General features: G+C 56.3%; 1 protein-coding gene across 13 annotated transcripts in view; it reads right to left on the bottom strand.

Annotated features, from left to right (window-relative positions):
• Positions 1–24,696, bottom strand: part of CELF4 (CUGBP Elav-like family member 4) — a 293,166-nt gene that overhangs the window by 56,233 nt on the left and 212,237 nt on the right. For 8 of the 13 annotated variants that reach the window (XM_040632572.1, XM_040632578.1, XM_040632573.1 and 5 more), the window contains exon 3: positions 14,589–14,637. In XM_040632572.1, the coding sequence (XP_040488506.1) occupies positions 14,589–14,637 (49 nt within the window). Of the gene's footprint in view, positions 1–14,558; positions 14,638–24,696 lie in introns of all 13 variants that reach the window. The other 5 variants (XM_040632567.1, XM_040632570.1, XM_040632569.1 and 2 more) reach the window with 1 other exon arrangement.

Raw genomic sequence — 24,696 nt, 5'->3', positions numbered from 1 at the left:
GAGGGGTCTCCATCCTGCAGAAGCTGGGGGGCTCTGGAGGGCACTCAGCAGTCAGGGACCTGGACACAGCATGACGATGGTCATCAGCCAGGAGAACAAGAGCAGCGCCCAGAGGAGAGCAGTTTCCCCAGGCTCTGGCTCTTAGTGGAGCCCCCCTGGCCTGAGTGAGAAGCTGCGCAGCTGGAGGCCCTGGGGGAGATGGGGGCACTAGGAGCCTGAGGCCCCCCAGACGCTGAGGCTTTGGGGAAGGGCGGGAGTGCTCTGGTCTCCCACCGCCCTCTGAGGCCCCTTGCAAGGTGTGGCCTCAGCAGCTCCGTTTCTCTGTAAGGGAGGGGGGAGGTGGTGGGATTAGCATTTGAAATCCATTCGGAGGGCTCCTTCCTCCACTCCCTACTCCTCACTCCCCCCAAAAATGAAAATAGTCGTTGAAATTGAAAAATGGTGCTCAATGAAGGGTTTAAAGACATTTTGAATTTAAAATATATTTTAAAGGTCATTTTCAGCAGTAATCATGTTATAATGGCGGGGCTCTTAGCGAAGGCAGAGTCCCACAGTAATATTAAGGCCAAATGGGAAGCGGTGTGAGCCTCCATGTCCTAGAAGCCTCAGAAGGGGGTGGGGGGAAGAAGCACAGCACATCCTCCCTTTAGGGCCAGTGTCAGGGTTACTACTGGGTCCCCAGGACCAGGGAACGACATAGCTTGATTTCGCCCTGGCACAGAAGGGTCCTCCAAGACTGGAGAACCACATCCGGGCTTTTCAGGTTCACAAGGACCCTCCCCTGAGGCAGAGACTCCCCGAGGTGGGTCTGGCTTCCTGCCTGGTGGGACATCCTACCTTCCTCCTTCCCACCCCCACCCCTTACAAAGGCACATCCTTTCCTTCTGAATCTGAACACTCACTCTGGGGTCCTCCTAGTGGCAGGCTCCCTAGCCCCTCCTGGGGCCAACTCCCTCGGGGGAGGCTCAGGAGAACATTCCCCTGGCCCCTGGCCTGGAGCCCTTTCAGGGAGGTGACTGCAGGCTGCCTGCCAGGCCTGGACCCACTGCGTCTTGAGCCGGGGGCTGAGCTTGCAAGGAACTTGCCTCTCGTACTTCTTGACCATGACTGTGGTCTACATGTTTCGGGAACAGACTGACTACTTATTTAAACCCCAGTGTTTTCTATCCTATATCCCCAGTGAACAAACCCACCCACCCCTTGACCCACTTCTCTCCCTTTCTGCAAGTGCACCCATTCTTTGCAGGAGGTGTCACCCACACAGATGAACAAGCTTGTTGAAGTAATGCATGGTATGAGCACCAACTGTTAATCATTCTAGAAGGGCTGGCTGTGGGTTAGATGCTGGCCATGCCCCAGGGGGTTCCATTAGAACACAGACTAACAAGCTGTGGAGAGAAAAAATAGGACAGACGATAGTGGGGAAGGGGTGTGTCTGGGCACATAGAAAGAGCTAGATCTGGGCATTGGAGGTAATCTGGGAGGGCTTCACGCAGGTGGTGTGTGGAGCATGAGCACAAGCAACAAAAGAATGAGGAACCAGGAACAGGTGAATAAAGAAATAAACTGAGGCCTGGGTCTCTCCCAAGCTGGGAGCACTGCCAGCCCAACTGGGGAGAGTGTTTGCTCCCTAGGGTTCGGATGGGTCCCCATAGGCAGCAGAGCTCTGGCCATGGCATCAGGGGTGCAGAACCAGGGTCCCTGGACAGTGTTCTCTGTGCAGTGCCCCACCTTTAGCCGCTCTGTCCCTGTGGGTTTCCTTTGGGGGAGGCTGGGGTGGAGGTGGGGGGGAGGAGAAACTAGCCTGGCTGTGGTCGCCTCTTTTCCAGGCCCCGACAAAGACAGCAGGATGGGTGGGTGCCCATGGATGCTTAGGAGTGTGGACACGGTTGGGATGAACTGTGGCAGGGTGCAGGTGGATTTGGTGGTCCCTGGTTCCTGGGTGCGACCCAGCGTGGAGCAGGGAGGGGGTTGGTGGGGTTGTAGCCCGGGACTGGAGCCCTAGAGGCGGCCAGAGGATGGAGGGAAGAAGGAGGCGGGGAAGAGGCAAAATATAAAAATATCTGGGAGAAGCACAGTGCCGGGCTACAGTGTTATTGAACTAAAGCATCTTATAAAACTCAAGCCATTAATAACAGGCTGCCGCCACGTCGGGGTAATTTATTCAAATTGCGGGTCCGGGATGGAGGAGCAGATGTTTCAGAGCTGCTGGTGTCACGGAATGAGTTCCAAGGGGGGGCGGGCGGTGCCTCGTTCCTGGGGGGTGGGGAGAGGACCTTCTCAGAGCTTATCTAAAGCTTAGCTAAAGTCCCTGCATTCCAGAAGGAGGTGGAGACTTCACCCCAGGCTGCCCAGAGGGAGGAGGGAGGAGGAGCAGGCAGGGTGGAGGACAGCTAGCTAATCTAGTTCAACAGGTGCCAGGACCCAAGACAGAAAACCAGAAGGTGAGGACAGGGAGGCAGGGCCCCCTTCCTAGAATGTTGCCGCTCCCAAGCTATCCAGCTGAAAGGCCACTTCCTACTCAGCCTTCCGTGGTTTTTCCAGACCCCCAGCACCAGGCTTGGAATCAGAAGGGCCTGCGCTCCTTTCCAAATGTACCACGACCCCCCAGCTGGTGCCCCCAGCAAGTTCAGCTCTGGGTCTCAGCACCTCATCTATACAATGGAGTAATACATGGAGTGGGGAGAAAAAGAAACACAGCGACCCAGCTCCAGGGCCTGGCCAGTGCAGGGGGCAGCAGGGGCCACCTGGTTTCCCGACCTCCTTATGGCCGGCACCTGTGCTGAACTTGCTGCTTTGATTCGAGGCCTTTTCCTGCCTCCTAAAGGCTCCATTGGTTTCACGTCAGTCCCAGCCAGACTAAACCACCTACAGCCAGAGATCATGCTGGGGTACCATGGCGATGGGGTGTGGAGTGCGTACAAGAGATGCTCCGTCAATGCTTAGGATGCCTGCTTCTTCTCTGAGGGGGAAGGGACAGCAAAGCTTGCACAGGCCTCCCTTTGGATTCCTGGCACCTCAGCACAGTCCCCTGGTCTTCGCCAAACCTGGGTTGGGTCCTAGAGGGGCATCAGGACCTTGAAGTCTGCCAGAGTTTCCACTCCAAAGACCAGGAAAGTCAGTTGGCCTCTGGGTTCCTGCCAAGATCTTGGGAAGCGAAACTTCTATAGATGAGAATTGGCCCTCCTGCCCGATTTTACCTTTTTGGCAAAGCAAACATCTCCCTCCTGAAGCTGTTTCTGGTTTTAATTCACTCCCCTCCTGAGGGTGTCTAATGGTGGGGATGAGGGGTACTGCTCAGCTGATGTCTTCATGCTGTGAATCTGAGTCCCCACTGGGGCAGGGAACACAGAAGCGCCCTATAAATTCTGGGTGCCCTGACTCACTATTTAAAGTGGATGAAAAGATATTTTCTCCTCCTTTCTCTGTATTGCAGATGTGGAAGCCTGCTTATTGAGGGGGCATACAGAGGGGGCTCAGCCCAGTTGGGGGATGTTCCTGAACGCCCGCCTTTGGTGTCCAGCCTTACGCTTCGGTCCCATGCCCATCACTGACAGAAGGCCTTCGGTGGCCCCTGATGGCATGTTGCCGTGAGCAGCGGGCGGAGGCAAGGGTGACACTCTGGAAATGTCCCAATTGGAAGCAGACACGTCTCTTCTCACAGGCCCAGCCCTGATGGTGCCACCATAACGTGATGAGAGGAGAATGAGGAGGCCCTTTTGTCCCCCACACAGCCCTGACCTGAAATGGCACGACGGGGCCGCTGTTCTGTTAGGGAGAGGCCGCTGAAGCAAACCTGCCCTTGCAGGGCCACACTAGCGCACTCATCAGAGGCCCAGGACTCGGGGACCAGGCAGAGGGCCACTTTCACCATCTCTGACGCCTGGCCTGGGGACTGCCCTGGACATGGTGGGGGGATTAGCTGTCAGAAGCGTGGGGGTGAGACTATGAGGGCCACCAGTACCCCCACCCAGGAGAGTGAGGGGAAGCAGAAGGGTTAGGGTAGCAGGAGAGGGCTGGCTCCCCCCACTCCCACCTTGGCCCTCCCTCCAAACTGCTCCTTACCCACTTGGCTGGGAGGTCAGGGTAGCTGCTGGCCCCATGCCTTTGCTCCCTGCAAATGAGACCTGCTCATAGCTCAAGGTTCATTTCAAATGAAGGAGAAAGCGCAGCCCCACACTCGTGGGGCAATCAGCGCACTCCGTGATGAATGGAGCCTGTGTCACTCAGTGAAAATGAATATTTCTTTGCGATAATGGCCAGATGGTAGCAACTCTCCGATCCAAATTAAAACATGCATGATAAATGCCAGGAAAACAGAGGAAGACAAAACCCCAACCTGGAGTGAATTCTCTCTATAAATCTTCCCCCTACGCCCCCCTCCCCCACCACCGCAGCGGCCCTGCTAATAGCCATTAAATTATTAAGATGCGCTGCAAGGAGAATGCCAATGTCAGTGGAACCCGCCCCACTGCCCACCTCTGCCCCCTGCCTGTAGGCCTGACTCTGGAGGGGCTGGGGGTGGGCCAGCAGAGAGGCAGGGTGGTGGACAAGGTTCCTCTTAGAGACAGGAGTGCGAGGTTGGCCTTGTGGTGCCAGCACTGAGGGCCACCTGCTGGGGCCCAGCCATGCTCCATGGCAGGCCAGACACACCCGCCCGCAAGGGGGACACCGTCTCTACGGAGAGATGGGAAACTAACACCCACTGCCTGAAAGTGGATGTGTACTGGGAGGTCTAAAGGTGTCAGGTATTGGGCGGGGCGGGGGCAGCTTGGGGGCTTGTATTTCATGGTGACAATAGGGCTCTTGAACTTACACTTTGATTCCCATTGCCCCCCGCCCCTCCCTCACCACTGGCACCTGCATCCATCTCTCCCTGGTCTCCCTGACACTCTGTCCAGTCTTCCCTGTGGGCAGTTGGCCTTCCCAGGTCCAGCTTCCATCAATCGCCAACCTCCTCCATAGTCTCCAGGACTCCCTATCATCTTCCAAAAAAACCCCAATTCTTTAGCAGGGCATCCCTGGGAATCCTCTCCTCTGGCTACCTGGTTTCCTCGTTTTTCCTGGACAGGCTCTATGCCAGGGGGCCCGCATTACTTGTCTCACCAGCTGTTCAGCCTTAATCCCATCCAACAGGGAGCCTCCTCCAGAAAGCCTTCCCTGACTGCTCTCCCCTCTTTCAGGTAAGGTTCGCTGTCTCCACTGCTCATCTGGTGCCAGTAAGGCCATGACCTGATCTCCCTGTGAGCTTCTCTAGGGTCCGGAGCTTAGCAAGGCTGGAAGACATCTTCCTGGGACCCCAATGCCTCTGTCTTTCATAGTCAGCTCTCCAGGGGCAGAGACCATGTCTTTGCAGCAATTGGCCATTTCTGGCAAGACTTAAACCTCCTAAGACACTTGGGAAGTCCAGCTTCCACAAAGCCTTTCTCCTTGCCAGGCACACAGACAAGGCCCTGAGTGCCCAGCTTGGCTCTCCTGTCAGGCAGTTATGGAGTTTCTCCACCGGCTCTTCCCAGCTGACCCTCCAGGCTCTACGAGCCACAGACAGACTCATCTTCCTGCTGACTAAGTTTGCTCCCAGGCCGGACTCTCCCCAAAGCTTCCCCGAAGGGCCCTGGTGAGGCGAGCGAGGAGCCGGAGAGCCCATCCTAAAGGCTGTGGTCCCTCCTCACCCTCTGTGCATCTGATGGGTGCCACCGACACTGGGAGGGCTTGCTGTGTGTGTCCGCCCCCCAGCACGGACCTGTGAGGAGTCAGGAAGTCATGGAGGCTGGCCCGGAAGGGCTGAGGTGTAGAGGCCGGTTACTGTCTGTGTGGTCTTGGGCAAGATGCCTACCTCTCCTCTCTGAGGCCTCATTTCCCCCTCCATAGAGTGGGGTGCTGCTCAGCCGACCTGGCGGGGCTGTTGCAGGGATCGAGGTACTCTCGCTGGAGGGTCTAGAAGACCGGCTCTGTCTCCCTTCCAGAGCCCTAGCGTGGTTTTCACAGCAGCCGCTGCAGACATTGCCTGGTTCCCACGTGTGAGGTGTTGGGCTGGGTGGGGAGGGAGCAGACCTCCCGCACAGCAGGCAGAGCATGTCTGATCCAGAAACCCGGGCAGACACACAACATAGAGAAGCACTCTAGAACGGGCCTAGTGAACTTGGACCAAAGGGTGCCAAGAGACAAGATCCTGTCTGTCCCCGACTCAGACACTGTGTGCAGGAGTGGAGGTGTGCATGCCCTGAAATGTGGGCAGCAATGAGACCCACAATGCACCGAGTCTGAGTCTTCCAGAAAGTGGACCCTCTTCTCCAGCCAAACCAGCTCTTCTACATTATTTTTAAGATCTCTGTGTTTAAAAAAAATTTTTTTTAAAGTAATCTCAACACGCAACGTGGGGCTTGAACGCATGACTCTGAGATCGAGAGTCGCCCGCTCTACTGACTGAGCCAGCCCAATGACCCTAGTTCTTTTATATTATTTTTAAAAGATCTTAGATGCCACATATTTGCCTTGCTTGTCTCTGTTTTCATGTCTTTGCTTATGACACTTTACCCAGATGCTACCTCTTGGTAAACCTGTCAGCCCAATAACCACCTCCTCCAGGGAGCCTTCCTTGTCCTGCCCTAGTCACAAAATTCACATGCTCAATGCAGCGCAGGCCCTAGGCAGTATGATATTTATTTGCACTTTGTTGATCACAACTGTCAGAGGTCCTCACGCTTGTGACCTCCTCTCATGTCTCGTGGACTGACTCTAAGAATAAAATAACTGCAGAAATTATCCTCAGGGAAGATTCCCCAGTTTGCCAACTGCATCCCACCTACGGCAGCTCCAGGGGGTGTCATCGTCCCCTCTGCAATAGGAGGTGGCAAGGCACCACTGGGGGAAGCTCAGGGAATGTGCAGTCAGAGTCCCTGGGTATGGTGCCCAAGACTGTCCTGCTGCTCTCCCTGCTCCGGCTCGCTCCCCACAGCTGGCTGAACATCCCTAGACGACGTCACTCCCTGCCCTGAGCTTTCGATAGCTTCCCTGGGCCTAAATGTATCCATGTAAAGCACCTTGAAATCACTGCTCCCGTGTCTTGCCCTCCCCTCCTTCTGACCTCTTGGGATCTTCCAAACTTGCCTTGGCTCAGGTTATTTTCCCACCTGAAATCTCTCCCCTTCCTTGCTCAAATCCCCTGGCCTGGGAAGTCCAGGCGGTACTGTCTCTCCCTGCCCCCTACCCCCAAGCTCACCACTCCCAGGTTGTCACCAGGCTGTCTGCGTGTGCCAGGGGCCACAAAGGCCCTGGATCTGTCTCACCCGTGCCAAGGCTCGCTCAGTGCCGTGCTGAGGACCACCAGGCCCAGGAAGGCCTGCGTGCGACATTCTGTCTTGCTCGTCTCCGAGGAAGCGGGGATCTTCCTCTTGCACACGCACACAGGGTGCCTGCAGCAGGATACCATGGGAGTGGCCGCGGGGTGGGAGCCAGAGGCCCTTGGTCGCCTCTCTCTGTCATTTCGAGTTCTGTCATCGGCCCCTTCAGCCTGGGCACACATGCGGCAGCTTTCAAATATCAACCAGGAGCCCATTTGCAATGATTAATATGCCATTTCCTCTGAAACAATCCTTTGCTAAATTAGCCAGGGCCAGAGGGAATTTGGCGAGGAGCCGCGAGTCTCAACTTAACTTGCCGAATGGATTAAAAAAAACCCTCAAAAACAAAATGCAGATCAATCAACACCCCTTCCCCCAGCTGAAAACCTAAAAGTCCATTTAAACTCAGCAGGTTTGCAGTTCATTATAATTTCACACCTATGGCAGGAGTTACCGAGGTATTTATAACGTGTGCCTGCCCCACTGGAGCCTCTGTGGGGCCCTCGTTAGGGACCCTTCCCACCAGCCACCTCCTTCCCCAACCGCAGAGACCTGTCTTCGGAAGCTGCTGTTTGGGTTCAGTTGTGTAAACTAGAGAAGCTTCCTGGATTTAAATTTTCTTTTTCTTTTTAAAGGGTCTTGGGGAGAAAGGGAGACAAAGATTTTTAAGGGACAGGGACTACGGAGAATAAAACCCTGGGGCCGGGGGACCTTGCACCATCATCTAGAGAACCTAAAAGTTGAAATGCTTAAACAAAAGTAGGAGGGATTGTGGTCAGACACGTGGTAGAACTTCCTATCCATCAAAGAAGCCAAGCCCTGGGCGGGCCACTTGGCCTGGCACTGAGGTGTCTAATCCTTCAGAAGCCTTTCCAAAAGGCAAATCACAGGGTCTGACAGAGACCCCTGCCCCAGGCTGTTCCCTAAGTACTCCAACTCTCTGGGCCCTGTTGTCTTATGTCTGACTCAAACTTCCCGAGATGAAAGCTGTAATGCCTTTTCTCTGGTATCAGTCCAAAATAAATCAAGGATTCATGTACACAAACGATCAGCCGGGACATTGGCTTTGGGGCTGGTATTCAAGGGAAAACTTTACAATCTATGGCTTGAGAAATTCTGGCGGGACTAGGACAGGACAGGCTGACAGAACGGGGTTTCTGAGCTCTGGAGAAGGAGGCCAAGATGGACGGTGGAGTTGCTTTTCTTCTTGATAGTTTTTAAAACAGGAGGGGAGGGGTGAGAAGCCGACTCTTGGGGGAGGGTGGACACATGGCTCCAGGGCTCTCCAGGCTTTGGAGTTCCATGTCCTGGCCAACAAGGCAGTTAGCCATCCTCCAGCCAAAGTTTCCCCATGAACCCTTGCTCATCCCTGGGCCACACATGGCTGTGGAAGGGGGGATGGTGATGTCGCGGTCCCCAAGAGCTAAGGATACTGGGGTCTGCAGGGTCTGGTGGAGGGGGGGCAGGTGGATAAGGAAGTGCTCTCCCTCAACACATACACATTCACACATAAGCACAATGGAGTAGACACACTGCCCAGCTTCCAGGGGCTTCTATGGGGACACAGGAAGTGTAGGGGCTGGTGAGGATAGAGTCTTTCCTGCTCTGAGGTGCAGTTTTGGGTCCCCAGTCACTGGACTCCTTCTTGGCCCAGGATCTCATCCTCTGGGCTGGCCTGGGGTTAGCTTTGCTCCTTTTGGGGTCTCTAAGGCAGGGCACAAACCAGGAGTCCCAAAGTGGAGGTAGGATGTGCTGGACCCAGGGGGAGGCTCCGGATGCCCCAAAGGGGATACACGGGGACAGAGGTGGAGGGGCTTGGGCTGTGGGACACAACCGCACAAAGGAGGGCGTTCTTTGGCCTGGGTCTCTCCCCACCCTATCCCACCCCCAGGGGAGCCTCACCCAGGAGGTCCCCACAGGGAGTGCGCACTGGTCTGCAAGCCTTTTCTCACACCTTCCGCCCCCCTCCCACTGCACTGCATCTCCAGTCGGGGGCTGTCTAGAGTAATAGGTTTCCTTTTTTTAAACTTGTTTCCTACTGTCTTGGTAGAATTTCAGACTAATCTCCAATTCGCTGTGCCCCTCCCTGCCCTTAGCTTTTCTTTTCTGTGTACCCTGTCTCACCTGGGCCAAGGGTTCCTAACAGAATCCCGAGGGGTTTCTGTCTACCCAGAAGCTTTTGTCAGTGAGACATTTGTTGCCATCTAAGACTCGAAAATTGAAACTTCTATTGAATTTTCATGCGGCAGGACTAACCAGCCTGCACATCTATTTCCTCTATCGCTCGCTAAATTGCCAACTTAGAGTATGGACTAAATAGCTAGAAAAGTCTGGAAGGGACGCACCAACCTGGGGAAGTCAACAGTGTGGCCACAGGTCTCTGGGGGCCCCAGGACCTGGCAGCAGCAGGGAGCTGCCCACGCCCCTCAGCTGGGCTCCCTGGCCTCCTCTAGCACATTCACTGTGTCTGTTTAGAAATAAAATAATGCTCGGAGGAGAAATGAGGAACTTAATAGGATTTAAAAAGCCGCAGGAACCGATGCGGCTACAGATGGTGGAGGGGCTGGGAGGACAGAATCAGCCACGGTTTTATGATGGGGAACGTGGCCTCGGGGAGGGCCTCAGAACCACATTCACATGCATTGTGTCCAACCTCATTAGCCAGCCCGGCGGGACTCCGCCGCTACATGAGTGCCGGCCACGGTGAGGGGTACGGCAGCCCTGAAGATGCCCATAAATGAACGGGGGAGCAGCGATGGGCCGCAGGACCGCCGCCTGGCTAACTGACCGACCCGCACCTGCCTCAGGGACCCAGTGCACACGGAATGACTCTCAGGCTGTCGCACCTGTCCCCAGCCCTCCCGTGCATTCCTGGCCCTGCCCAGCTCCTCTCTGCAACAATCCCCCCAAAACACACACATGGCTGATGCTCCCCCCACCCTGCAGACAGACTGAGAGGAAGGCAGAGACTGAGCTGGGGGAGGGAGGCAGACAGGGGCTCCCAGGTCTGGAGAGGGAGAGGGAGGACAGGAATGGAAACTGCTGTGGGGTCCTTCAACCCAAGATTCTGAAGGACTTGGTGAGCAGGGGGACACATAAAAGAAGCTCCTTCACCCTCTAGAAGCTTCCCTAGGGGGTCCCTATATAGTAACTTACTGTAACAACCCCGCTGGGGTCCCCTTCATGGCTGCAGCTCAAAGCCATCCTCCTATATCTCTCCAAGCTTCCCCCAGGCCCTTAGCCAGCGGCAGAACAACAGGACTTTGTAATAGGGAGCTCAGCCCTCCTGCCTGTGTCCACCCTCCACGATCACCTGGCCTCCAAGCAGGGAGCCTCCACCCTTGGGTTCAGTGACAGCTGCCCCTTTGGCCCCTCTTCTCTGGGCCTCAAGCCTCCCTGAATGGGCCAGGAAGGGGACTCCGCAGTCCCTCCCCGCTAGGGCCTCACACATCCCAGCAAAGCCAGAGTCCTCTGGAGTGTGTGTGTGTGTGTGTGTGTGTGGTTTCCAGTTCCAGGTGCTGTGGAAGGGTGACCGTGGCGATAGACCCTAGGAGACTGTTTTCAGCCTTGCTCACGTTCCCTCTGGAGGGGCTCCCCAGTGCCACGCCTGCCCCCTTCTGAAGGATGGGCAGCCCCTCAGCAACCCTGAATCCCCTCTTTCCTGGGACTGCCTCCCAAGTCATCTTGCTTCCTAACTCCTCCAGCTCCTCAGCCCCCCATGTTGCTGTTTTTTCTGTCATTTCATGTTGATGAGATAAAATCAGGTGGCCCGGTTTGTGCTCCATCCCCCTGCCACTGTGTCCCTGGTGGGGGATGTTTGTTTTCCACCTTACCAGGAGCACATGTGGGCCTGTGGGTGCCTTTGTCAGTGTGGGGTACGGCATGTTGGGGGTGTTGGGTGTGCAGGTGCGTGGTTGCGTTCCTGGGCTCTTCCAAACACAGCCTGGATAAGGCCCACAGGAACTAACCCTTGCGACCCGTCGATGGTTGCTGAGAAGAGGTAGGTGGCTTCTGGCGATGGGGTGTGGGTCTGGGAGTGGTGGGGTGGGATCAGGCCAAAGTCGGCCACACCTGGCCCAGACCTCAGCCACTTCTTCCTCTTCAAGGGCTCCTTCTTGGGCCCTTTCAGGGAGGTGGGCGCACTCTCCAGCCCCAGCCTCCTCCAGTTCAGCCCAGGGGGGCCCCAAGCAGGTTTGCTAAGGCCAGGACCCTGAGAGCCTGACTCCCTGAAAGGAGCACCCATGCCCGGGTACAGGAGCCTCCTTTGCCTGGGGGGCGGGGGTGGGTGGGTTGTACTGTCTTCCGGCCTTAGTTCTCCCCTGGGCTGAGACCAGGGAGGAGGAGAAGGAAGGTCAGGGCTATAGGGCAGCGCACTGGGGGCACTCATCTAGATGCTGAGAGTGAAACCCAGAGGCTGGGGGGCCCCTGCCGCCATGGCGCCCAATTCAGATGCTGACCACGAACCAGCTCATGGGGCAGTCTACACCTGTCTGCCGGGACAAAGGCACACCAGTGCATGCCCTTGCCCTGGAGGGAGGGTCCTTGCCTCTGAGATGGCCAGGGCAGGTGGGGGTACCCTCCACCAGGCTCCTCTCTGTCCCCAGCCTGCCTCATTCCTCTGGTTAATGAATTGGTTTGCTTATTTGAGGGTGGCTCAGTTTGAATATAACTTACTCTGGTGAGCTTTGTGGGGTTAACAGGACCTTCCTCGCGGAGAGAAGGCCCCTTCCCTGCCTAACTCTCGGTGGGGAAGCAGGGGCCAGCTCCTCTCTGCCTGCGCAGGGACATCACAGCTGTGATGCCCTCTCTCTGCCTGGTCCCCCCACCAGGATCCGTGGCTCCTGCTTTGATGGAGACAAGCCCAGCCCCTTGGCCTTGTGTTCAGGGCCCAATTTTCACTTCCTGTCCTCACTGTTTTCCACCAAGTCTACACTTCTTGGTCCCTCCAGGAAGCCCTCCCTGCCTGCTCCAGGCCACAGTGAGCTCTCTTCTTTGATGACCACCGTGGTGTCTCCTGTCTCATGGGTTGGCCTCGGGGCTCCGTATTCAGCCTGGCCCCACCTCCCTCACCTGAGACCCTGCTCTTCTTCCCTCAGCCGCTATCCATACCCTTCTCTGCTCCCATTTCTTTCATCTTTTTTAACGTTCACCTCTTCCCCATCCTCTTCGCACCAGAAGAAGAATTTAATGGATATTAAATTATTTTAAACTTTTTTTTTTTGTTAAATAGCTTGGTGGTAGTGCTGACTCAGGATCATCTCACTGTTTAATATTGAATATGCAATTAATAGATAGATGTTTAGGTTTGGCTCTTTTCCCCCCCCTTTCCACTGCAGGAAGAATAAAAGAGCTGATTAATCTGGTTTGGGGCAAGTGTCAGTGGCAGGAGATATATGGGAGAAAGGAGATGAGGTTAGCAACTTGGAGTCAGAGAGCTATTGCCTCCAAGGCAAGTGAAGAGAAAGGGGTTTGCGTTTGAGTTCAGTGTGGCCTCGCTGGGCATGGTGTTTCTGACACCGCACTCTGGGCCTGGAGAAAACTGACTGGACTCTGAGCTGGCTGGTCTGCACCCGAGGGGCCCCCTGATCCCCCGCAGGAGCCCCCCCGTGGGCCTTTTTCATGCCACCCCGACTTGTTTTCCAGGTGCGGAAACTCCCCTACTTCAAGGCCAGCTCAGGCGCCGTCTCCTCCAAGCTGTCTGGCTGCCCTCACTTCAGGGGCCCTTTTGCTGGGACTGCGGGTGCCACTTACTGTTCAGGCTACGCTTGGCCCGGAACCCCCCCCCCCCCCAGGGACAGGGGCTCTCCACCGCATCCTGGCCCTGCTACCTGAACGCGTGTGGCCCTTGAGTCATGGCATGCCTCCCAGAGACGGTCTCTCTCTCGGAGATGAGAAGTACTGCGTGAAGAGGGACAGTCCTCCCCTTCCCACCAGAGCAAGGATGCCTAGAGCTGGGTATTTGAGGGGCCTCTGGGCGCACAGCAAACCACAGTCATTGCATGGCCAGGAACGGGGAAGGAGCAAACCACGGGAACCAGGTATGTATCGCCTGCCTGGGCCCTTTACACCTGAGCCATTTTTACCTCTCAACTGACCCACCTCCGCTCTCAGGGTCCTCGGGATGGGAAGCTCTCGGAAGGCCAGAGGGAGGTGTGTCAGTGCCTGGGGTCATGGGGCCCCTTTGGGCAGCACCAAGATCCCACCTGGGCTTGGGGTAGCGGGCGGGTGAGATTTGAGGCCCAAGTCAGGAGGGCCCTTGGCATAGAGGCCTTGTGCCCAGGTCAGGGTCCTGCTAGGATCCAGAGGGGAGCAGCCCGAGCAGGAAGGACCGCAGGTCTCAGGGGCAGGCAGGCAGGCCCTGAGAGAACACTACAGTTCTCTCGGACGAGGACCTTGCCTCTGAATTTGCAAGTAGGTTTTGCCTATTTTCCTTTTTGCTCTTAATTTCCTAGAACACTTTTCGTAGGGAGGGAGGATAGGGGAGAGAGAAATTGCGCAGTGCCTGTCTAAGCCACGAGGGAAGTGACCGGACCAGGCCGGAACCCGGGGTGGACGTGCTTGGCGAAGGGAGCCAGGAGCCCGTGCTGGTGCAGGCTCCGTGGGCAGTGGCAGCAGGCCCTCACTGGTGGTGGGGACAGAGCCTTCCTTGGGGAGTGGGGCTCTGAGCTTATGGGGTGTGGCTGTGCCCTCCCACCCACTCTGTCTGCTTCCAGACATCTCCCTGTCCACCTAGATCTATCTCCAGGATCTTGATTGACCTCAGCGGTCCCAAATCCCCCCCCAGCGGCCCTTCTCAGGTTTGCCCACTGTGTCCTGCACCTTCCCAGGGCAGGGCCACAATCCACTTCCTCTCTCCCAGCCTGGCACCCTTTCAACTGCTCATTCTCCATTGTAGGGGGGTTTCCTTGGCGACATGGAGGTGCCCACCCCTTCTGGGGTTCCTAAAGGAGGCAGAAGAGTGCCCCAGGACATGCTACTTGTTTACTTACTGAAAGGAAGGAATCCCACCATCTGGCAGACCCCAATCACTCCTCGCTTCCCTTCACTCTGTCCCCACACCAGTCACTCAGGGCTCCAAAGCCCTGTCCCAGCTCCCAGCAGTGAGGTCCCTAGGGCAGGAGGCAATGGCAGGGAGTCGCTGCATCACTGCGTCAGGGAGACGGAGAGGGAAGGAGGGCTGGGTGGGGGGGGGGGCAGAGACAAGTGAGCCCTCACGTGAAGGGGGCTGGCGCAGGCAGCTACTACCTCCTCGGCTCTCGCTGTCCGCTGGCTTCACCTGGATCGGCCGGTTCATCTGCAACAGAACACAGGGGACAGTGTCAGAGCAGGCCTGGCAGTGAGAGGGCAGACACCCACGCCCAAAGGGACACAGGTGTTCATAGGGACCGAGCCACACGGACCGCACCCATGGACACGCACACCCACGCCACTGCTGTCCCCATGCAGCTGCACTGAGCCCCACCCCTCTCCCCTGGCCCGTGCAGTCCCCGGGGCTCCACTGTTTCAGGAGGCTTTCTCTGGGTTGCGTACTCTGGGGTGTCTCCCTCCCAGCTTTGAGCTACTCTCGCTAGCCTGTGACGTTAGAATTGGAGGTGTCCCCACGGCGCAACTCTGGCCAGCCCTGGTTCACCGCAGACAGCTGGCTTTGCCAAAAGGGCTGGTCTCTGGCCACCCCGTGCCATCTCACAGATGTGGGCTGTGGGCCTCCGGGGTGCTGAGGCTCTGGGCCACCCAGCTCCTGCTTGGAGCTGGGCTCAGGGCTGTGGCTCCTGACCACCCCTAGCGCTCTCCCCTTGGGGGGTATGTGGAGTGGGCACAGCTCCTCGTCTCCCACGGTATCTAGGGGCCAGGAGGACACCAGGACACGGCCTGACCTCCCAGGCCTCCCGGAAGCCTCTGCGTCTCTCTCTGATTCACTTCAGTGCCTCGATCAGGCCACTAGGGGTCTCTGAACTCCAAGCATCGCCGCTCGGCGCTGGTCTTTAATCCTCCTGCTGCTGGAGGCTACGGGGTGGGCTCGCCAGCCCTGAGGCCCCAAGATATTTCAGACAATAAAAACGGGAGGAATCACGCAAAGGGAATCCTACTTTATGTTTTTTCCTGTGCTTTTGCCGGTCAAGTACCTCCCTCAACCCTCACTGCATTTTCACTTCTCACACAAACCCACGCTGACAGGCGGACAGGGCAGGGACTGGCACCCCCATTGCGTAGATGGAGACGCTGAGGCGGAGCCGCCCCATGGCAAGGTGAGCCCAGGGAGCCGAGTCAGCCGGGGCTCTCTCTCCGCCTCCGGCCTGCACCGGGTGACTTTCTGCTGCCAGGTCCCCTCGTGTGCGGAGGCTGGAGCAGCCAGTGACAAGCTTCCTCGGGCCTTCTGGTCTAGGATTCGAAGTGAGTTGTGGCTGCGTCAAGACGAGTGGGTGGGGGAGTGTGGGTGCCCGTGACTCAGCAAGGTGAAGACAAGGCCAGGGGAAGGACAGAGCCACCACGAGGAAGGACAGAGAGGCGGGAGGCAGGGCATGGAGCAGAGGAAATGAGACACAGGTGGCCCACGGGGTCAAGACGGGACTCTGGAGGCCAGCCCACCAAGATGGGGTCGGAGCATCATCGTTTGCCACAAGACCTGGCACCTTATGGAGTTGAGGGGAAAAAAGCTACTTTGTACGTAAGCTCCGCTAGAGAGGAGACAGAGGTGTTACAGAAAGCTCTAATCACAGGGAGAAGGAAGAGAGACATAGTGAAGTTCCAGGCTTCATTTAGGGGGTCCTGGATCCCCCCCCTCCCCATAAACAGCCTCCTTTGCAGATCTTGAGCAAAGGACACAGAACGCTGAGCAGGGCTTCTGGCTCTGGGGAAAGGGCTCCAGGAGGGAGCCAGGGTCCTCCTGGTTTCTTGTCCAGTGCTTTCTGGGATTCAGTATCCAACCCTCTTCTAGAATGTCCCTCCTTCCTGGAACACCCCTAAATTAAACAAGGTAAATTAAACAGGGCCAGTGGAATCTGCCTGTGTGTGGAGCCTTCCACCTCAGGGCGTATCCCACCCCCAGACAGTCATCCTGTCCTCCATCCTTGGTATGTGGGCATTCGAGAATACTCTGCTCCAGGCTAATGGACTTAGGCCTCATTTCCAGCCCTTCCAGCCCCCCAGCCCCACCCCAGCCCTCCCTGACCTCCTCCAGGACTCAGTGCTCCGCTCCAGTTGGACTGTGGCTCCCTGGCAGCAGGGGTCCGGGGGCTCCTCCGGCTTCCCGCCTGCCCTCAGCCAGGGGCGAGGCACCCACAGGGTGCTCCACAGACGGGTGGACTGGAGCTGAACTGGTTCCGGGGACCTGTGGCTCCTGGGGTCATTTTTCATGTTTTATTATGATCTAGGGATGGTCAGCATCCAGAGAGCCTTTGCGGGGCTGTCGGAGAGGTGTCAGTCTTGATGGAGAGATAAAATACAGCCCAGTGCTTTCTTAATTCTCAGCAGAAAGAAGGTGTCAGGCTTGGTTGGGAAGATTTCTCAGGTGAAGCAGGTTCCGTACAGACGCCTCGGGCCTGGAGGGAGATCTTCTCCCTTGGCCAGTGTCTCTCTTCCCTGTTCCAGACTCCGGCCCTGTCCAACCTCACCAAGCACTGGTTCTGCGCTGAGGAGGGGGAGTGGGCAGCGCGAGCCTGTCCTGGGGAGAGGAGGCTGCGCCCCACCGCAGAGATGGCCGGCGAGGAAGGGAGCAGTGAGAGAGGGTGACCGGTAGGACGGTGGGAGGGGCACTGCCGCCTTGTCCTTCTTTGAACTTTGCACCCTCAGACCCTGGCCACACGGAGCCGCCGGCCGCATGGCCCCAAGCTGTCCCTTACAGGTGAACAGCATACTTCAAGGACGCTGGAGCCTGCTTCTTGGAGCCTTTCTTCTCCCCTGTCTGTTGTTCTTCTGTCCAGCTACCCCCTTGGTCACTGTATTATCTTTCCAGGAGGGACTGGGGCTGGGGACTGGGGGCTGGTGGGACCTGGGCTGGGGTGCAGGTATCCTCCTTGCTGATTCCCTTTCTGAGGTGTCGTCTGCGTCCCTCTGTGGCCTTCCACCTGGGTTGTGCCTCCACATGCCTGCAGAGGGGCGGGGTGGGCGGGTGNGTTGGGAACAGCTTCCTAAATGCACCCTGAAGCTTCTGGGGTCAGTCCTTCAGGGACTAACTCTTTTACTGTGTTTCTGCTTCCAACTTGGGGTTCTGTCACGGGGAGCGAGTGGTCGTGGCCCTGGTTTTGGGGTCCTCCTTGTCCCTACTGCAGCAGAGGGCTGGCGGGTGGCTTTCTCTGCCGGTTCTGCCTCCCCTTCCCCTCCCCATCTCTGCCACTTTTTGCATCAACACATATCCATGCATTAAACAAGACATTCCATTAATTTCTTCATCATCATAACTTAAGCTAGGACATACCCTTTAAATATTCATTCAGCTATGAAAACTGGGCATTAAAATTTTAATAATGTCAAGCTCATTTGAACCAGGCTCCTTGGGGACGATTACGATACAATTAGAATAAATACGATGATTGAGCTGGTCCAAAGGCTTCACCTGTCTGTCCAACGTGGCTCCTTGCGGAAAGAGAGGTCTGTGGCCAGTGAGCAGGCAGAAGAATTGACAGACAGGCCAGCCTGGCTCTTTCTTGACCTCCCCTCCCCTTCTCATATCCCCTCCTTCTAACGCGTTCCCCCATCACCTCTACCACCCACAGATGTCTGCCGCCCCCTGTGGGCCAGGGTACAGAAGTATCCCTTCCCCATCTGAGAAGCTGGCCTTGATTAACCCCGGGTTCCAGATACACCTTTCCTTGTCCTGGGCGCAACCTGGACTGGGCTTCTGGGCTGGTTCCTGTGTGAGGGCCATTTTCCTGTCTGTGTGTCTCCTCTTCCCTGCCCCACAAGGAGCTCCCTGAGGCTGAAATGAACACCCCACCAGAACAGGGCCAGCCTGCAGGGGGGGCCACCGATCCCTTAGTGCCCAGATGTGTTCTGTCACCAGATCAGGAAGGGACCGACTTCACCCAGCTTCCCCTCTGATGCAATTATCTTCCTGAGAGCTGACATGGAGATTGGGGGACAGGAGCTGAGCCCCTTGGCCCTTTACTGCTTAAGCCAGTACTGGCAAGAGCCCTGGGGACATCCACTTGTGAACTTGCCCTGGCTTCACTTGGGACAGCCCTGCACCATCAGGATTCTTAGGGCCCTCCACCTGCCTTCTCAGGCACCTGAGGCCTCTGCTTCACACCGGGCTCCTGGGCAGCTGACCCAGAGCTGTTTCAGAAATAAAAGGACCTGGAAAGTTCTCTGTCACCCCTCACTGGCCATTCTCAACAACAATTCTCTTCCAAGAAGTCTTTCCCTGGTTATCTCTTGGCTCCCTTGGTCACACATGGCCTTGTACTATTTTGTGAGCTCTCTCTCTCCCCTCTTGTGCACGTGTGTGTGTGTGTGTGTGTGTATTATGTGTGTGTGACAGACTGAAACAGAGAGGCACTTGTTTCTCAAGGAGGAGTAGGGACCCAGTTTCCAACTCACAGACCCCCTAGACCCTAACATAGGACTAAGCTCCCCTGGTGTGTGTGTGTGTGTGTGTGTGTGTGTGTGCACGCGCATGTTTGAGTAGTACTTGGAGGACATTACAGACATCTTCAAAGAATTCATTTCGGCTGGAGACTGAAAATAAACAAGATAAAGGAGGAAACTGGTATCGTTCCTTCTGCATAGTAGCCTCTCCATAAACGTCATCCTCCATGTTGCTTTCCAGTCTGTGACCCAGAAGTGCCTTGGAAGGTCTGGACTGATGCCCTGCACAGTGCTGGGGTGGGCAGAGGATGGTTGGGGTGGCAGAGATGACGGTGGTGGCCTATGGGGATGGCCAGGGTGCTCTCCACCCAGCAGCTGAGTCCCCAAGTGTAATTCCAGAGTGGGTGTTCAAACCTCAATGCTGAGCGAGGGTCCTTTCAGGCTCCTTTGGGACGTTTGAGTGCCTGGTGACACCCAGCTCCCCTGCTCCCCGGAGGGGCTCACTTCTCCCCAAGCCATGGTGTAGTGTGGCGATGTCTATTTCTCTCTTGTCTTGTTCACTGAAGGTAGCACTTATCTCTCTCCCTTCCTACCACCTCCCGGGCTTGAGAGGAGCCTGGCTCCTGTTCCTCATCAGCCCCCACTGTTTGTTCTCATCTCCCCAAAGATCTCAGCTATTATGTTGTCTGCCCCCCCAGCCCAGAACACATAAGGGTCGTGGGAACAGTGAAGCAACGGACCCTGTGGGCTGGGGCCCACTGGGATACCTGTGCCCCAACCCAGAAGCATCACTGCTCTGGGAAGAGAGAGAGAATTTTGCAGGGCTCCTTGTTCAAAAAGCAAGGAGAAAAGCATCGTTAAATAACTAAACTATAAAGTTTTTCCTTTCTTCCACAGTCTCTTTCTTTCTTGGCTTGTCATGGTCTTTTTTATTTGCTGTTTGATGTTGTTTTAAGTAAAAAAAATATAAATTTTAAATTATTAGCATAGCTCCTACCATTCATCTTTATTTTGTGTGATGCCAGTTTTAAATGTAAATATCAGAACATTTAGCTCCTTTGCAGAATCACCAAAATTACTAGTTTGTTTTTTGTGATTTGTGCCTGAAGGATGCCTTGAGCAGGCCAGAAGAGAGAAATGCAAGCCAGATTCAGGAAGGCTATGGGGGAAGAGAGAGTCCCCTCAGGCACAGAGATCCTCACAGGTACCCAGAGCCCCACCTTGCAACACGGGGCGGGGGTTGGGGGCATCTTGGGCCTGAGGACTGCTGGGCTCTCCCTTCCACTGGCCACCCACTGACATGTTGCCACCTAGCCTAGCCTAGGATGGGCCCCCTGGAAGTCAAGCAAGGTTTCATCTCCACTCAGGGGCCACCCACTACCTCAACCCACAGTAGACAGTCAACCCTAAAGGGTACTGTAAATGTTCTGCCAAGACGTGCTGGACTGGGACAAGACGCTTGCCCTTACTAAGACATAGTCTCTGTTGTCCAACCAGACATGCCACTGTGCTGCCAGCCTGGGGTACCACTGGGTGAGAAGGCCTGACCCACGCCTCCCTTAACCTGCATCCAGGCCACTGCTGGCGGGCCCAGAGGGCTGACTGCTGGCTTGTGGTGCCCAGGATGTGCATGGATTGGGCAGATGGTAAGAGGCAGAACCTCCCGCTAGCAAGAGACCGCAAGCTCCCCACATATGCTCCTTCATCCCACAGACTTCACTGACTTGAAACGTAAGTACAAAGAGAAAATTTTAAGAATTTCAAGATGGCGACTACAGAGTACTAAACCCCAGTGTGACCCATCTGAGCATGGGGCCTACATGCCTGCACGGGCTGTGTGTCCCTGGAGCTATCCCACAGATGATGCCTATCTGGGTCCCCACCCTGAAGTTCTCTCCATCTACCAACTCCAGGCACCAGGCATTCCCTTGACCAGCAGGTGTTCTCAGCATTGCTCCTGTGACAGAAAGATTATGACTCAAAGATTTACCTTTGAAGATAAACCTTGGGCAACTTTGAGAGAATAGACTGAGAATTCTCAGCCTTTGGTATAAAAGGCTGGGGGTGAGGAAACCACCACCCAATATGGACAGAGATGAGAACTCCCACATGAGATCACGGGGACCTAGGTGGGTGGCTCCCGAGTGACTCTGCCCTCCACCAGGACTTGGCCTTGGCGGCACTTAGCCAATAGGAATTCAATTAATTAATGGATAAATTATTTGTTTAAAGCCCCAGGAAGGCAGATTGTGAGTCACATGCCTGGTGGATTCCCAGGACTGCGTAGTAGGCTTTCAGGAACCTCGGAATAAAAGAATAAGCCTGCACCCCACGGCTTCCACAGTCCGCCAGTGAGAAGGGATCGCAGGGGAATGGCAGGAGCAGTGCACAGTATTTGTAGCTTGTTGTAAAAATGTTAATATTTTAATTATCTCTTTAATACATCACATATGGTTCCTTCCATAGAGAGGGATTAGAAATTCAAGGAATTCTGTCTGCTGTCGCCATGATGTTCAGACTTAAGGACACCCCAGCACCTAGTGCGGAGGGTAATGTGCCTTCGCTGGAGACCTCTGACCTCCCTCCAGTCTCCGAGGCGCACCCTGGCCAGGCCAGCTGGTGGCGCCCCTCCCAGGACGTGGGGGGCCCATCCCAAGGCCACCCACGGTACAGCAGCTCTAGCTGCCCTCTCTGCCTGGCTACCTCCCACGCCTCCCTCAGGCCTCAGCTTCCCCGTGGGCCTCGCAATCCAAATGAAGTGTTCCTTCAAGCTTCCCATTCTTTCCTTCAATTGCCTTGCCACCGAGTGGCCCGATTACGGACCATTATTGTCCCAAACTTGTGGACTTATTTGTTCAACTCTGTCTTCTCTTTGTGAGGGAAGGCCCACCTGCATTTTGTTTTCCTGCTATACGCCCAGAACCCCACGCACGCCCCATCCCCGGCCTTGTTCCCTCTTGCCTCAGCCATGCCCCTGGAATAGGGGTGTCCAGGGGCCGGAGGTGGCCACCTGCTGGACAGCTCTGTTTCTGGCCCAAAGGCCCTGCCCTCCAGCAAAGTGGGGCTGTGGTACCTTTGGATGAGGAAGGGGTTGTTGAAGCCCCGATCCTCGAGCCTCATTTAGAGAGACAGTCAGTGAGCACAGACCAGACAGAAGAACCCGGGGTTATTGTTAAAATATGCAAATCCACAGCCCATTGAAATGCAAACCCTCCAGATAAGATTTTTTAATAAATCTGTTTCTGCTCCCACTCCCCGCTCTGGAGAGGCCATCTGATGCTTGTTGGGTCAGGACACAAACCGGCATGTAGGTCCCAGCAGCTCTTCACCCCTCTTCTCATTTAGAACGCCCAGCTAGGAGCGGTCCCTGGGTGGGGCTGGCCGCCAGCCCAGGCCCTCGGCTTATCCCTCAGCGAAGTATTTGAGGCCGCCTCCAGGTCACCCACAGAGCTGCCTTACCCTGTCTCTGTGCTGGTTACAAGCCCCCCCTTCTTTACTGTCACCCTCACCTCCTCTCATACCTGTCTAAAGAGTAGAGTTCTAAGCCCCGCTGCCCCCCCCCCCGGGTCAGGGAGACTTCAGTGATTGTGTCCACACAGCCACACCTGTCACTTTTTGAGCCCTCACCTCTGGACTCACTTTGCTGCTGTCACAAGTGGGCCTCAAGAGGATGAAGGGCGGGGGACGAGAAGCAGCACAGACACCTGACAACCTTAAGGACATGGCTGTGACCCAATCCAGGCCTGGGCCTTTTGGCTCTGGGTCAGGACATGAGAGTATGCAGTCCTGCGTGGGCTACCGTCATGTGCCTGGATGGGGACTGGGAGGCATAAGTGGTGGTGGCAGGCGACAGTTGTCCTGTCCTTCCCAAGCTCCAGACCTTACGCCGATCACATGAGGTGGCTGATGTCCTCCAGTCCTCTCAGAGGCCAAGCGAGCCAGATGAGCAAAGTCACGGGGTGGGTAGGGTATGGACCAGGGCTGGGCATTCAGGGGCAAAAAGCCTGGGTGGGCCGAGGAGACAGGGTGCCAGCAGGGTGCCAGAGGGTATGAGGAAAAAGTCTGGGGGTGTGAGTGCACAGGCAGTCAGGGGGACCGGGTGTGGCCCCAGGAGGGGCTGAGCTGGTGCTGTGGGCAGTGGTGTCCCCTGTCAGTCTCCAGCAGGGACAACAGAGCCTGCTCGCCACGTTCAGAAAGAGTGAGTTTGCGGCGGCGTGCTCAGGAAGTGGAGTCTGAGCAGGGATGCCTGCAAAGCGTCTGGTGAATGTGTAGATCGGAGCCGGCCAGCGTTGTCTGGTACCGGGTCCCCGCCCCTCGTGTGGGAGGGCAGAAGCCCAGGGCTTATACATAGGATGGATCGGATGGATTGGAGTAAAACTTCCGCAGTCGGGCTTTCATGCTAGGATCCAGACGGTCCCTCAGCCCCGGCCCCATCCTTGCCTTGCGCGCCTTCCCCTTGGGAGGGGGCGTGGAGGGAGAAGACGGTTGAATCCTAGCGCACCAAGTGGCTGGGGCCGAGGACGGGCTCTCCGGGGAGTGCGGCCTCAGCCGGCTGGCTGCGGCTCCAGGCACGGCGGGGTGGGGAGCTCGGCGTGTGCTCAGGAGGCGGGTGGGGCACGGAGCCTCCGTCCCAGCAGCCCCCTTTGCGGGCCGCGCAGCCTCCGTGGTCCAGCCCCACAAACAGGCCGTGGGCAGTTGCTATGCAACAGGCTGTTCTGCTCTGCAGTGCCCAGCGAACAGCGAACGGCGGGCAGAGGACTGACAGAGCCTATTGGTGGGGCTGCCTGGGGCTGCCCCCCGCCCCTCCTCTCCCTCTCCCCTCTCCTTGCTCTCCGCAATCTAAGTTTACGGAATGCTTTCCCCTCACAGGCAGGGCAGGGGGCCAGTTGGCACAAACAAAGGAGGTGCCGCCCCCACCACTGGGGGGCCATCAAAGGATTCTTCCTTTGGTTTCTAGGAGGGAGGGACTCCCCAGGCAGCTTTTGGGTTTCCCTTGTCCCCGCCCCACTGCGATGGGGCCGGGGTTGGGGCCATCTGTAGGGGTGGATGCTTCTCGGGGCTGAGACGGGTAAGGCAGACAGGACCGACACAATGAGAAGCCAGATGAGAAATCGCAGAGATGGGCTAACGTGCCTCTACCCACCAGTCAGGGCTCCCTCGGGTCCACACGGCCAAGGGCAGCCTGTCTCTTTGTTTCTGAGCCCCATGTCTGTCTCACCTGCTCCCACCAGCCAGGGCTGCCTGGCAAGGGTGGGAGGACCTTTGCAGTCCTAATTAAGACCTGCTGCTGTGGAAACCAGGCTTATTAGCCCGCGCAGCCAGGCAAGGCGGGGTCGCTAACCCTCTTCAGAGTTGGGGTGGGGGTGATTTTTGTTTTGTTTTGTTTTTAACGGCAGTAAATAGGTAATTCTGGATGAAACAAGCCCTGATTTAGTTGGGAGGCCTGGATTTCAGTCCTAGCCATCTACTTGCTCATAGGCGATGGGGCAGTTGCTTGACCTCCTAGAGGCCTAGCCCCCCTGATGGTGTGGCAGGATTCATGTGATGGCCCAGGTGAAGCTCTCAACACAGTGCCTGGCATTCAGTAAGTGCTCAATCAATGAACAACAGCTGTCTCCTCTCTCCTTTTCCCTTCCCTTCCTCTCCCCACTCCTCCCCTTCTCCTCCTTTCTTAGTGGGTATTTCCATTATTTTTGAGGGCATACCTAACATTTGACTTCTTTTCCTTCCCATTTCCTACCCCTTGGGCTCTCTTTTGGACCCTATTGAACTGAAAAGATTGGACAGCCTCCAGGGAAGAGCGGGGACTGGTGGGGAAGGGTGGGAGACC

The sequence above is a fragment of the Ursus maritimus genome, unplaced genomic scaffold, assembly GCF_017311325.1.
Source record: "Ursus maritimus isolate PB19 unplaced genomic scaffold, ASM1731132v1 scaffold_18, whole genome shotgun sequence".
NCBI lineage: Eukaryota > Metazoa > Chordata > Mammalia > Carnivora > Ursidae > Ursus > Ursus maritimus.
This window is presented reverse-complemented; position numbering and strand designations above follow the sequence as displayed.